We start from the raw sequence: 14,424 nt of genomic DNA, 5'->3' as shown, positions 1-14,424 counted from the left end.
TTCCCTTCCTTGTATTTGCTGTGAATGAAGTCCCAATCACTTCTGAAATAGCACAATGCCACCAAATAAACAGTATATCTTAATGATAAAAAAAAGAAGAAAGAAGAATGAAGAGAGAGAGAGGGGAAAAAACCAGCACACAGTAAGGGAAACAACTACTAGCAAAACCACAGGTATCTCTGATGCAGTAAAGAACATATGAAAACACTAACTGCCTTTCTTAGTAAAAGCAACCTTTCTTTCCAAATTTGTATCAGAATGAAAATCCCCCTTGCACTCTGTTGCCTGTAATGTTAAATCCATAACTCCTTCCACTTCTCTTTCTCTCCAAGAAAGAAAAGCACAAGTAATATCTAACCATAAATCTTGCACTTTGCTACCATTTGTCCTACAAGTAGTGTAAAACTGTTCAATTCTGATTCAACAAGAAGTCCGAAGGCAGGAATGTCTGAAAAGTGGTAACAGAGCAGGCATCTGCCTTAATTCTCTACTGAAACTGAAAACTGTGGGAAAATGCTTTATAGGGAAAGCTCTATATTAGAACAGGGAACACTGAAGAACAGCTAGGAAACACAGTGAAAAAAGCAGAGCTGAAAATAATGCATACTTATGATTCAGCACCTGCCACATAAAGACATGTAGATTAACACAAGGTGACCTGTAAGCTGTTAATGAATGTCTGTATGAGCTGAGCTGGTAATATTCAGCTGAAATCCCTCTCTCATTTGAAATAGCAAGTACTTAACAAAGACCTGTTTGTTATCTACTCCCCATGCTTCCTGTTACTTGGGCTGCCAGCCAACAACAGTACCGTGAAGGCACCCAAATTAATGTCAGCATGACTAGCAGCCTACAAGATTAAAAAAAATCAAGTTTCATCTCCAATCTTGAAACAAACTAAACACTATTCTATCAAGTCTCCTCCATTAATAAATAAATAACGATATTAAAGACCACATCTTTGTTAACGCTCTACTTTCATTAGATCGTGCTCAGGAGAAGTGTTGAAAGTTTGGAAAAGGTAATTAAAAAGTTAAAAGGAGTTTTGCTATTTGACTCATAAAACAGTCTTTGGCTTAGCCTCTTTCTAGCCCACTTCTTTTACATGTTGCTTGTAAGATGCTTGCAAAAAGTGCACTCTATGGAAATCTAAAGGTAGTGGTCTGTAACAATTATATTATTAAATAGCAGTGAGGCTTCAAACATCAAGAGTTCAGAGATAGAATGCTAGAAAACGGCAGTGCAATCTGACAGCCTCAGTAACCTATAGATGAGTTACTTCACCATAAAAATGCAAAATTCTTTCATCCCAAGGGTTCTAATAAGTCAGCAATGAAAATGTACATATGTTCTCCAAAAGTGTGTGAACACATGAGTCGGAACTGATCGGATCCTAACTTGCCATGCTGTTAATGACAGGCGCTAGCAAAGTGACAGCTCTAGCCTTTTTTAGGTTTATAGTTGTGTTTCAGAGTCTTTAGCATGGATGAAGATGAGATTTTACTTTTTAATGTAAAAGAATGTCAAATGCTCTCAGCTTACATAGTTCCAGTAAACACTGTTTTAAGGAAATTACTAAGTACTTTGAAAAATTAAAAACTCCAAGTGTTGGTCATGCTGGACTTTCTCTAAAAAACATCAGAGATTTTTAAGAGGTGACAGTTTCAGTTACACATGCTTTTCTGTTCTTGACCTAAAATCAGTCCTGTGAAGATCATGGATCTATGGCTTCTATTCTGACATAAAATCTTTGCTTTTTAAAGCCCTACAATCCTCCAATGACAGACAAAATACTAATCTGTGTACTAAGGCAAAAATCCAAATATACTCAATACACAAAGCACTTTTATATGCTCACTACAGTCAATTGTCCAATTCAAAGACTCTTCTTATCATGTACAATACTATGAATGATTAAGAATAATTGAAAGATTAACTGATTATGAACTCAGTATATGACACTCGCATACAGCACTTAATTTAATTCCTATAGATTATTACTGTCAGCTAGATACTTGTCAATGTACATAGGCCTACTTTGAACTGTTCCAGGAAAAAAAAAAAAAGCTTTTTTTCCCTGGAGTTAAGATGCTAATCACAGGATATGTAGTTGTACCTAGCTATGCAGCATGCTTTTCACCATGATTTCTTCTACTGCTACTTTTGGGATGTCTTTAAACTGAAACAGGACAAAATTATTTTTGGTTCTTCTTAGAATCTACATCCATTATTTGTTATTGTGATAGATGAGACTATAATTTGTTAGTCAGGCAAGTGTCAATATTAATACCCTAATAAGTAATTGCTTCATTACATCTCTTAAATGAGACTGACTAAGGAAAATTAAAATAGCCTTTTCATGAGAAGAGAGGAAATTGGGGGGAAATCTCCAATCCACCCTGCTCATCATGGTCAATCCAGTACCACATAATGAAATTGAAAAACAAACAACTGAAAAGGAAATGAAGCATCTTCTCAAATATCAAACAATTAATCTATGAAATATGCATCCATATGATAACATCAAGGTAAATTCTTAATTGGAATTTAATTAAAAAAAGAGAACTTTACTTCTGTAGATTCTAAAAATAGGTAGCGGAAGTGACTTTAGAGCCTAAATCGCATATGCTTCCAAACATTTTGGGAAAGTCAGATTATCAGTCAGGCTAAAATTGTAAGGATAAGAAACACTAGTTTAAAAACCCTATGTTTCTGCAGAGTAAATTAGTGATTAAACTGCAAGGGCCATGTCTTTGTGTGCTTTAAAAATATAACTGTCCTGGTTTTGGGTGGGAAAGATTTGACTTCCTTCACAGTAGCTAGTAAGAGGCTACGTTTTGGATTTGTGCTGAGGAGAAGGCTGATCACATACTGATGTTTACAGTTGCTGCCAGGACAGTGAAGGACTTCCCAGCTTCTCTGCTGTGCCAGTACCTGCAGGTGCAGGAGAAACTGTGAGGGAGCACAGCCCCAGTTACCAGCCTAGGATTTGATCTTAGGTTTAGGACTGAGACCCAAATCAGCCAATAGTATATTCCATATCATGCACTTCATGCCCAATATATACACTGGGATCTGCCTGGAAGTGCTCTCTCTGTGGATCGTCTCCCTCTCTCTTGGGGTCATCTCTCACTCTCTCAGATGCTTGGGCTCACATCTCTTTTCCAAGATGGCGGTTTTGGGACTCTCTCTGCTCCAGGATTGTTAGCTGGGAACAGGCTGAGCCTTGGTCAGCGGTTGGTGATCAGATGCTCAGTGTATCACTCATTTGTATATTTGCATATTATTACTATTATTAATTTCAATTCTATTTAGTTTAGTTATTAGATTTTTCTTATCTCAACCCACAAGTCTCTTTTCCCTTTACCCCTCTAGTTGTCTTCCCTGTCCCCAGGAGGGGGGAGGGTGAGCAAGTGGCTGTGTGGTGTTTGCTGCTAGCTGAGTGTGTTAAACAACAACAGTCCTTTTCAGCACCCAATGTGGGGCTTAAGCAGTTGAAATAATGACAGACTTGGCCAGAGTGTATCAAAACAAACTTCTGGTAAGCATTTCAAAATCATTTGCCACTTACACTGTTGGAAACAATGATAATGGAGTAAATGGATATATTTCTCAGATGATGCCTTTGTTACCTCTCTTTTCAGTTTGAAACTAACTAATCATTGGTGTTGAAGTGCCATCATTGTAACACCATGCCTTGATGGCATAAAATTTTACATCCTCTCTACAAGCGGTTACAGGGTGGGAAAAGATAACAATGAGGATGAAATGAAATGACAGGACAGTTTGGAACTGTCATAAGCTTTCCTCCTCTCTCTTTTCATTTTAATGTAAATACTACATGCTCCATAAAATAACCTCTGTTGTTGTTCTTCTATTCATCAATAATAAGTAAAATACTTCTCCTGTGTGTCTGAAACAGGTTGAATAACAATGCTGACCCTAAAAAAGGATTCTAAATATAAGACTTCAAAAAGAACAGACAGAAGTTTTATGAAGAATTACCAAACACTCTGGCTACAAATCCAAGAGGAAACTGGGAGGCAAACATCGTGAGAAACCACGGAGCAGCATAGAGGCTGGGGCCAATCTCATGTGCCTCTAGGTGGTTATAGAGATCTCGATGGTAGTCATGAAGAAGCCGAGACAGCTGATACATCTGGATCTGCATGGAATAAGAACAAAGAGACTAAAAATAAACATGTTTTACACTCATGATAGCAAAGTCCATGCTTCACACTCTTATCAGAAACCACCTAAAAAACTCAGCATGGGTCACCTGTGAGCCTACAATAGGCTCATTTGCAGAGTCATTTGAACATCATACAACGCCTAACAGAATTCTTCATATTTATGGTTTTCCTAGTTTCCCTGGTAGTCTTTTTACTTGAAACTAGTGCATTTAAGATGATGACTTCTTTTCCCAGATTATCCTTTCCTATTTTTGAGTACCGAATTTAAGTTCCACTCCAGATTGTGACAATGCTATCTATATTGCATTATGATGATTTAACATTAGCATCCTTTTATCAGAAAAATTGAAAACATACCTGTAAAATTGTCATGTCAGGACGATATTGTTTTCTCAGGCCCATGTCAAACATGAGAAACTTAAGCATTTTAAAAGCATCTTCTTCACTCATATGAAGTAGTAAAACTCCTGCTACAAAACTAAGGCCCTGGCAATATCCTACTTCCTGGTCCAGAAGCGAATAGGCTTTCAAAATATTGTAGAGTGACAGCTGTCCAGCTCCTAGCTGTGCTGAGAAGTAAGGATGTGTTGGAAATGTGCGCCCTGTGAAAACAGCTGAAGTTAGAGATTTAAACTTACAAAAAAACCCCAAAACCTTGCCATGTTATTAAATTAGAGAGTCTTTCAAAAAGGTTGATTCTTTTGAAAGGTAGACTCTGAGCCAACCCACAGGAAGACCATAAGAAAGTTAACAATACAAAACAATTGACTCTTACACTCTACTACTGTTTTGTTACAGTAGTTGCAAGATTAGTTCAGAAACTGGGGGGGTGGGGGAAGGGGGACGACGCTCTTTTGTTTGGAACAGCTGAGTAACTGGTTTTTGCAACTGGCCCTTGAACAGTTTTTTAAAGGGCTTAGAGGGGTTGGTTGCCTATAATAGTGGGAGACTTGATTCAATGGCTTGATGAGTCACCCAGTCCTCTTTTCTTGATTAAGAAGTGTTAGCTTTTAGACAACTACTAGAATCCAGGCACAGACTTAGAACATCGGAGCTCTCTGGGTTGGGGCCCCTTCCATTGTCTCTTCTCTTCTTGTCCTTTTTTCTTGTCTCTTGTCACCTCTCTCCTTGCCTTGGTCCCTTCCAGTCTTATAGGTCCTTCTTCCTTTCCTGCACCACAAACCTCAGACTCTTCCACAAGCTGATCCAGTTCACTAACCTTGAAGAAAAATCCCTTTACATGGGGTTAGTTGTTCTGCCCTGTTCTCAGCTCTGTCAGCTCCAGGAGGTGTCCCATGAGCAGCAGCACAAGTGACAAATGCTTGGAGAACAAGAGTTAGTTGTTGGAGCAAAACTTTCTCTTGGTAGCAATGGGCTTTGGATCTATTCCCCTCACCTCTTTAAATCCCAGCCTAAGGTAAACTATACTAAGTATAGAGTTGCAGGAGCACAACTATGCCATTTCCAGTCCTTCAGTTCCAGAACAAGATGATGACTTCCACCCGACTGGCTTATCTGTAAACTTTCATATAGAGCTGGAACCCACATGTCCTTAAACCAAACCAATCCAACTAGGCAACACACACCATCAGTTTGACACACGACATTTACCCAGTGAGTAAAAACTCAATTTGTCTTTTTTTTTCTGCAGCCCTTACAATCGCAAGAATTGTGTAGCTATATATGTGCTATGATATCTATATATTATATGAGAATGCAGCTAACAGAGGCAGGCAACAGACACAGCACTTTGTGCAGCAGTTTCCGGGTTTTGCTTCTTTGAGCTCTTTGGCACCTGAATACTTTGTCCGGGACTGACAGTGTATTCCTGGGAACCTGAGAGCACTCTTGCTGGCAGATAAGGCTAAGGCTGTGGTAAGGGTAGCTCTGGCAGCTTCTAACTAACTCTCGTCAGCTGCCCTTGATGACAGGGTGCCTGCCTGTAGCCTTTGTCCTAACTGATCCCTGATTAGGGAGGATCATTAATGACCTGGACATGGGGCAGAGCATACCCTCAGCAAGTTTGCAGATGATATAAAACTGGGAGGAGTGGCAGATACGCAGAGGGTTGTGCTGCCATTCAGAGGGACCTTGACAGGCTGGAGAAATCGGTCAACAGGAACCTCCTGAAGCTCAACAAGGGGAAGTGCACAAATCCTGCACCTGGGGAGGAACAATCCCATGCACCATGCTTGGGGCCACCCAGCTGAAAAGCAGCTTGGCAGAAAAGGACCTGGGAGTCTTGGTGGTCACCAACTTGAACATGAGCCAGCAATGTGCCCTTGCAGCAAAGAAGGCTTATGGTATCCAGGGATGCATTAGGAGGAGCATTGCCAAGGGGCTGAGAGAAGTGATCCTTCCCCTTTTCTCAGCACTGGTGAGGCCACACCTGGAGTGCTGTGTCCAGTTCTGGCCCCCCCAGTACAAGATAGATATGGACATACTGGAGAGAGTCCAGTGAAGGGCCACCAAGATGATGAAGAGACTGGAGCATCTCTCCTATGATGAAAAGGCTGAGAGATCTGGAACTGTTCAGCCTGGAGAAGAAATGGCCCAGGGGGATCTTATCAATATGCACAAATACCCAGTAGGAAGGAATGAAGAAGAGGGAGCCAGGTTCTTCTCAGTAGTGCCCACTGACAGGAGATGAGGACATGGGCACAAACTGAAATACAGGAAGTTCCACCTTCCGTAAGAAAAAAAATAAATCTTTTTTTATTGTAAGGGTGGCCAGACACTGGTACAGGCTGCCCAGAGAGGTTGTGGAGTCTCTATGGACATATTCAAAACCTCAGTGAACACGGTCCTGGGCAACCTGCTTTAGATGACCCTGCTTTAAGCAGGGTGGTTGGACTAGATGATCTCAACAGCTCCCTTCCAACCTCAACCGCTCTACAATTCTGTGAACAGAGACATTAAAGGCTTCACTTTTACACATTTCTTTTCAAAAACTTTTCCAAAAGGGAATATTTTAATTTCTAGGAAAAAAACCTCTCCCCCTATCACATTTCCCCTGTGAAATACCTCAACAGAGAAGAAATTTGAATACTTCTTTTGTTCTCCTATTAAGTGGAGCTTGTTTTTCAGTTTCCCACTTGTTAAATACCACCCCACCCTTTAGCTCCTGGAATGCTGCTGTGCTGCCAGACAATATCAGAGCTCCTGTTTCAAGAAGACAAAGCCTGGGGCAGCGTCCTTCTGCCATCTGGTAGCTGCTCTAGCCTGTTACCTGGGACACTGGCATTCAGTTCCTGAGCAGGTCTCCCCTGGCCAGGCTGTCACAGAGTTGAATGTTACAGAAGAAATATTTCTAGCTTCCAAATGAGAAGGAGCTTTTGCTCCTTTGCAAAGCAATCCTCTGCCTGAATTACAAGTTATTACAGTACGGTCTAAAGGCAGACCTGTACTGCCTCACTCATGCAGCAAGGCTCCTTTCCTGTAAGTCATGAAGAACAGTTACAAGCTGAGCAAGAATAAAAATGCAAAGAATTTCTAAAAAACAGCAAATGGAGGAAGAGCAGAACTGCTAAACTCACGAGTTAATTTGATTCTGAGTGCCCTGGTGATGACTTAACTAAGAATTTTAGCTTTTACTCAGGAGCGAACAACTCCTAGCCCTGCTGAAAAGAGACTAAACGAACTGTGATACCTCAAGAACACCAAAACATGAGTAAGTACCTACTACTTTATCTTTGAAATGTAATTTTAAAAACCCCATAATTTTCTACTGTGTTCAGCAAACACTCAGTGACGAGTACAGTGGCTGCCTACACTGACTGATAGCATCTAGAAGTCAGTTTACCCTACCTTATTCAGAAAATAAATCATTTACTGAACTTGACTTTGGTGTTCAGAACCTAAAATTCCCAGTGACTGCAGTGGTTGTGCAGGTGGAGCCACAAAAGGAAAAACACAAAAAAGCCTTCAGCGAATTGTGACTTTTTTATTGTCGACATAATGAAATAGCACTGTGACGTGTAAATTGGGCCAGGAAAGCAGCTGCTGTTCCTTACCAGATGCACACTGCTGTCCTTATTCTCAGGAAGCACTATTTACAGCTGAAAATGAATCGATTCAACCAAGTGTGAGCAATACTATTACAACTTTGGCTCATACTGTGTTAGCAAGACCTCTTTAGCTTAGTTTGGGAAAGCTGTTTTAAATATTACAATCCCATGTTGCAAGAACATAGGTTTTCCTCTTGAGGGAGAAGTGCATGATTTCAGAAGGATTCTTAAAGGTTTAGAAGAAAATACTTCTGATTGCCTGAAGGAACACAAGTCAGAACATGAACGTGCAAATTCCTTCTAGCTGCTTATCCAGTCATGCTGTCTGTTACTGCGCAGCACTGCTCCATTTCAATGTGAATCACTAGGAAAATAGGAAGCCTTCAGCTTCCTAGTTTCATCTTACACAAATAATAGGGCCCAATCCTTCTCTCAGTTGGTGGGCTAGCAACTAACTCCCTGGCAAAAACAACACTTTGCAAAAACCACCATGAAGTTACCAATTTGCCAACACATGCAGTCATTTGTTTCTACAAGCAGAGTACACGGCTAAGATGAGAAAGTATTTGTGTACAGAATCAGGCAGAAAATATGAACAGCTTGCTGAGACAGCAAGCCCCAGTCTGCTGTGTGAGACAACCAAACTCAAGACTGACTGTGCTCCCCACGGCCCAGAAGCTGTCCCACCCCTCTCCCCTCTGCTGTGGGTGTTCAATTCACTAACCCAGCACAAAACTATTAACCCCGATGTTCATAGCCAGGGCCATCAACACTGGGTAGGCTGACTTGACCGATAGGTACTTGCTAGCGAATGACCTCTGGCTGTACATAAACGTCTCTCTCAAAAGCAAAAGACTGCTTCTGGTATCTGTGATCCAGGGGACTTCCTAGAATTGGTGTGAAAAAGTTTGGAGGGAAACAATCTACCTACGTTGCAACTGCCTATTCCTAGCTGGCATTAGGGCTCCTTGTAGCGTTAACTTTCCCAGTGCTTGAAAGCTGGTAGGCCTGCCAAGTCGGGGAAGGTGAAGGCGGCATTGACCATCACCCTCTCCACCTCAGCTCATGACAGTCTTCTGCAGAAACGTGCCTGTTCCACCAAATTCTTGTTTTCTATCCACCGCCTTGGTATTTTGACTCACTTTACCAAGTGTTGGAAAAAAAGGAGAAAATACTCTCATTTACCATGTTAGGTCACCATCTAAACTTGACAAATCTTCTCACAGTTCAGCACCTGCTGAAGACAGTCTGCACACTGAGTTATTAAGAAATAGGTGCCCCTGGATAGCTCTGGTTATAGGTGATCCCTCAACAGGCAAATCTTCCATGTGGAAAAAAGGTGGTATAGCCTTTCATTTGCAACTAAAAATATGCAAGAACTGCTTGAGTAGTTACAAAGAACAGAAGTATGATGGGACAATTCTGTACTACTTCTTTACAGAAAAGACGTAAGTGAAAATAATAAAATAGGTATTAATCATTCAGATCAAACCAAGTACAGATTTTCCCATAAATTTTTAGATTTCTGTCACATGACATTTGGTTACTCGCAGTGCATGACTTCCCCTGATGGAGTTTATAATGGCAAATTAATTTAATCAAACTCAGTGATTATGGACCTCTTAAATTGTCCAACACAACTGCTCAGACCCAGACCACAAACCCCACAACACAAGCCTGTTGTAAGTTCTACCATGCTCTGGAAGACATTATTAATTTCTTTCCTTTCATTAGGAAAGAGCTTAATGAACAGTGTTCCGTCTGGGATTATCCCACACCCAAGAGCTAGGATCCTCCTGGAAAAACACCAACTCCTCATTTCTCAGATAGTAAGCTGAATTAAAATATCCAAGGGAGGAGAAAACAGTATCTTAAAAAATATCTACAACTGTATATTCATGAGGATAATCTGTAGATTATCTATAGAAACTTCCAATTCAGCCATATACCAGTGAGGTGTTATAAACTTACATCAGATGGCCTACATTCAAACACGAATACTTCTGCTAGGCTAAAGGTTAGACACGTGAACTTTTGACTCAGCAATCACATATATTTGAATAATTACTGTCATGGTAGAAATGCTTTAATGACCTCAAGAGATTCCACAGAATATTTAACCCAGCTGAGGAGTAGCCATGTGCTCCTCAGGGGCAGGACTGGAGAAAAAAGAGAACAGTCTCCATGAAGGAAGATGTCAAAAAGTACCTCTGTGTGGTCTATGAAACAAATGGCTGACTTGTGGGAGCTTCTGAGATGAAGAGGTCACTTGTAGTGACACAGATCTTAAAAAAAAACATCTGGAGGCAGGAGCAACCAGAGACAGTAACAATGTTTAATATTCATCCACATCTGCCAGAGCATACTGACTTTTGGTCTTATTAAATGTTCCCAGGTTTCATTATTGTATTAGTGTAACAGTGGCAAGAGTAAATCAACAAAAGACAATCTCACACAAAGGAACTAGAAGTGGTAAAGAAAGAGGACAGGAAAAGTAAAATGAAGGGTTAATGGCATAATTTTTTGAGGTATATAAAGACTGCTCTTTTACAATTATCTGGAGCAATCTCTTCTGCTCCTACTCTAAACCAATAATTTCATTTCATTTTGATTTCCATTCTTATGCTTCCTTCTAATATTAGAAAAAACTTTTGGAGCTTTCAACAATAAATGTGAGGGAAAACGGAAAACTCTACTCAAGAAGACCAAAGCCTGCCTGAAGCCCACCTACCAGTCACTTGAAATTCAAGAGCCTTGGTTCCTCTCTCTACTAAACTCAACGGACTATAGTAGATGTGCCTCCACAGACCAATTCACTGTCCCTAAATCAGGAGCCAGCTACTGTTTAAAAGCAGACAATGTCAATAACCTGCCTTAAAAAGAGCCTTTTTTAATTATTAAAAAGAGCTTTTTTCATAATTGTTTTAATACAAGTAAAAATACCAGCTGCTAGCAACTACCTAGTAAAAAAAGAAAAAAGAAGTAAAAAGCAAAACTTCTGCATTATTTCAGGTAAAAGTGTTTAACAGAGACAGCAAACACTGGACATGAGGAATGAATAGCACATGTTATTCAGCAGTCTGCACTTAAATACTGACTTCCTTTCTTGACAATTTGTATTCCATGGGCCTGTGGAATTCCCTGTCAGTATCTGAAATACAGATGCATTAGTTACATGTAGCAACCTCTTATAACCACATGCTGCAGGACCTCTGTGCTTGAAATGCAGATTTTGCATTTTCCTAATGCTATCAAGTAATAGTTCTCACTTATACCGGATTAAAAGCAGTTCATACCAGCAACCTATTATTAAATAGTGAGACACTTTTTGCATGTTACCTTCTTTTACTTAATTCTCTTACAGAGATCATAAACCCCTTATTTTAATTTGAGACCACTACTGTACTTACCTAGGTCAATAAGTATTGCATGTTGCTGGGAAGTTAGTTGTTTTAGGAGTTCTTTATAAGGTGTGTCCTTTGGTTGTTGTTTACTTGGAAACTGATGTTTAAGATGGTATTGCTCTGCTAGAAACTTCCAGATCTCCCCACGGTGGTGACGTGGTACTCCTGAGAGAAGAAAGCCATTAAAACAGTAATTTGTACTCCTACTGAGGGTTCAGCTGTAGTTGACCTAACAGGATTGAGGAACTGAAGATCCATATCTGCTAGATATGCAAGCAGATCCCTATCTGCTAGATCCATATCTGCTATTTCCAGTAGACCATAGAAGCAGATCAAAATACAGTGCTTATATTTCCTCAACCAATAAAAGACATCAGCACCTTAACAGGAGAGATTTAAGGCGGAAACAGGATGAGCTGCCTAAATCTAAGGTTATCACCTACATAGAATCTGAGTAGTACTACAAGAGGCAGCAAAAATTGCAATATTGTCTCTGAAAAGTTATACACTTATCTCCCACTCTTCCATGTAAAGTACACACTAAAGCACTGCAATAGAACTAATAAACATTTTTCACTAATATAGCACTGACACTGTTGTTAGGAGTAGGTTTTAGGAAGGTAGCACGCACACATACCAAAGTATAAACAAGTACAAATGAGATGTGATCTAGAGACTACCAACAGAAGGCAGATAATCAGAAAGCGAGTATTGCATTTCTAGTTTTGTTATTGGTTTGATGATGTACATGTAAAAATGTTTTAAAGTTTGAATTTCTTCCTCTAAAAAAAGGGATGACACTACTTAACTATTTCACATAGGTAATGGTAGCCTTCATTTGTATCTATATGCAAAGCTCTGAAAATAACAGGAAGGTTATTGTTACATGCATACTTTATTCACCACAAGACTGGCACTATTAAACTGCCTACACAAGAAATCAATACGCCATTCTATGGGAAAGTATTCTGTCTAATCCATGATGTACTGGAACCAGATATTACAGTTTGAAGTAACTTACGGCTTAAAGATTTTTGGACTGCTTTTTCCTTTCGGTATATATGTAACATATGGATGATAACAATAGGAGAAATCAAAAATGACTCAAGCATACAACTTACATGGAAAAATAAGAAAACAGACTAGAGCAATTTATATGCTTTCTCTCATATAAGCACAAAAGGATATAAATTTATCTCTGCAGTACTTATTTTTACTACGCTATCATAATCCAGAGATGATTGCTTGAAAATGAAATCCTAGTAGAAATGTATAATGTTTGAATCCACACCACAAGCGGATTCAGAAAATGTTTCTGTAAATTACTTTAGGGAACTTAAAATGAATTATCAAAATGTCTCCAACATGAAACAGTGAGGGGAAAGTGCTTTTTCAGATACTGAATGAGGTGGGTTCTCCTCTTCAGATACACATCTAAAATCCCATTAGCTTCAGTGAAGCTGAATTTGTCATATAGGGTAGAACTGGCTTAATAGTGCACATTTACAGCTGCAAAATTACAAATCAATAAAATTTCCCTTTAAAGAAGTAGTCCATTATTAAGCTTATCTCTGTATGCCTCATCATACATGTAAAATAAAGTATTTAGTTTACTACTTCCTAAATGAAAGATACACTATATTTACACATGTACTACAGTGTACATTACAGGTCAACACTATATATTTATTATCCTACTTTAGCCCCCTGCTTATTGAAATCTGCATTTCTTACCTGCTTGCCTTGCTTACTCAAGTTACTTTTGATGGTTTTGGTCTAAACTAGAACTTGCTACACTCAATTTAAATGCATTTTTTATTTCTGCATATGTATGAAATTTGACATCACTCTAAGAACTCTTGACACAACTGGGCTCTAGAGAGCAGGGTATAATAATAGCATCAAGAGCTAGGGATAATTTCCCCATCTCTTGGATACTTGTATGTGCTTCTTATTAGCAATCCACTAAGCAGGGCTTTATTTATTTACTTATTCTGCCTTTCTCCAAGTTTTTTAAATTTAATTTTGAGATCTAACACAGGGCAGCATTACTGGGCTATCAATAGAAATCACATTTTTCTCATGTTCAAATATTGACCAGACAGATCCCTTTACCCACATGAATAGAAGGAAACCTGTGATAATGAGTTTTCCTTACTCCAAGGGATTTGTGCATGGGGCATTTGATATTGTTAGAAATCTAGACTTGCCTACTCATCTTAAATGGACAACTTGGTTTAACTCTGTTCAATACTTGCATATAGGCAGGTGCAATGTTTAAAATACTATCCTAGTTTCAAAAACTTTGCTAGTGGTTAATTCTTGACACTTCGTTTACATGATGGAAAGCTTTTTATAGAACTATAAAAAGCTCCTTGGAGTAATACTCTTCACCATCAGCTACATACAGGACTTGGCAAAAGGCCTTTGGGTCCAACCATGGCACAAATAACACTAACAACCCAATTTCTTAGCACTAAAAAACCAGGTTATATTAATTTTGATGCAGTGGAGAGAGGGGCTGGTTGTTCAGCCCTGCAGTTGTGAGGAAGACTGTAAGTGGTGTTTGCAGGTACAACATGTTGCTGAACTCAGAAAAAAGGCAGTTCTACAGAGATACCCATGTATACTGTTTGTATACACACATACTACCCAGGCTGGAGCGCAGAATTTCCAGATAATAGTGCAGACAGTTTCTTCAGTTATTTACACAGTCATTTCTTTGACATTATCCAGGCTTCTTTCTTTAATTATAACTTTTAATTTACAAAACCAGATTGCAACAATTGTAATTCACAGAATCACAAAATGTTAGAGATT

At 39.3% G+C, this 14,424-nt stretch overlaps 1 protein-coding gene across 1 annotated transcript in view; it reads right to left on the bottom strand.

The window, feature by feature from the left end:
* Positions 1–11,765, bottom strand: part of LOC104469329 (TBC1 domain family member 1-like) — an 18,448-nt gene extending 6,683 nt beyond the window's left edge. The window contains exons 1-3 of the mRNA XM_010083788.1: positions 11,611–11,765; positions 4,551–4,795; positions 4,006–4,165 (exon numbers count right to left, since the gene is read on the bottom strand). Of these exons, the coding sequence (XP_010082090.1) occupies positions 4,006–4,165; positions 4,551–4,643 (253 nt within the window). The 5' untranslated portion in view covers positions 4,644–4,795; positions 11,611–11,765. The remainder of the gene's footprint in view (positions 1–4,005; positions 4,166–4,550; positions 4,796–11,610) is intronic.
* Between the last annotated feature and the right edge of the window lie 2,659 nt (positions 11,766–14,424).

The sequence above is a fragment of the Pterocles gutturalis genome, unplaced genomic scaffold (assembly GCF_000699245.1).
Source record: "Pterocles gutturalis isolate BGI_N339 unplaced genomic scaffold, ASM69924v1 scaffold8845, whole genome shotgun sequence".
Taxonomy (NCBI): Eukaryota; Metazoa; Chordata; class Aves; order Pterocliformes; family Pteroclidae; genus Pterocles; species Pterocles gutturalis.
The sequence above is the reverse complement of the archived record's forward strand: the minus strand, read 5'-3'. Positions and strand labels throughout refer to the sequence as shown.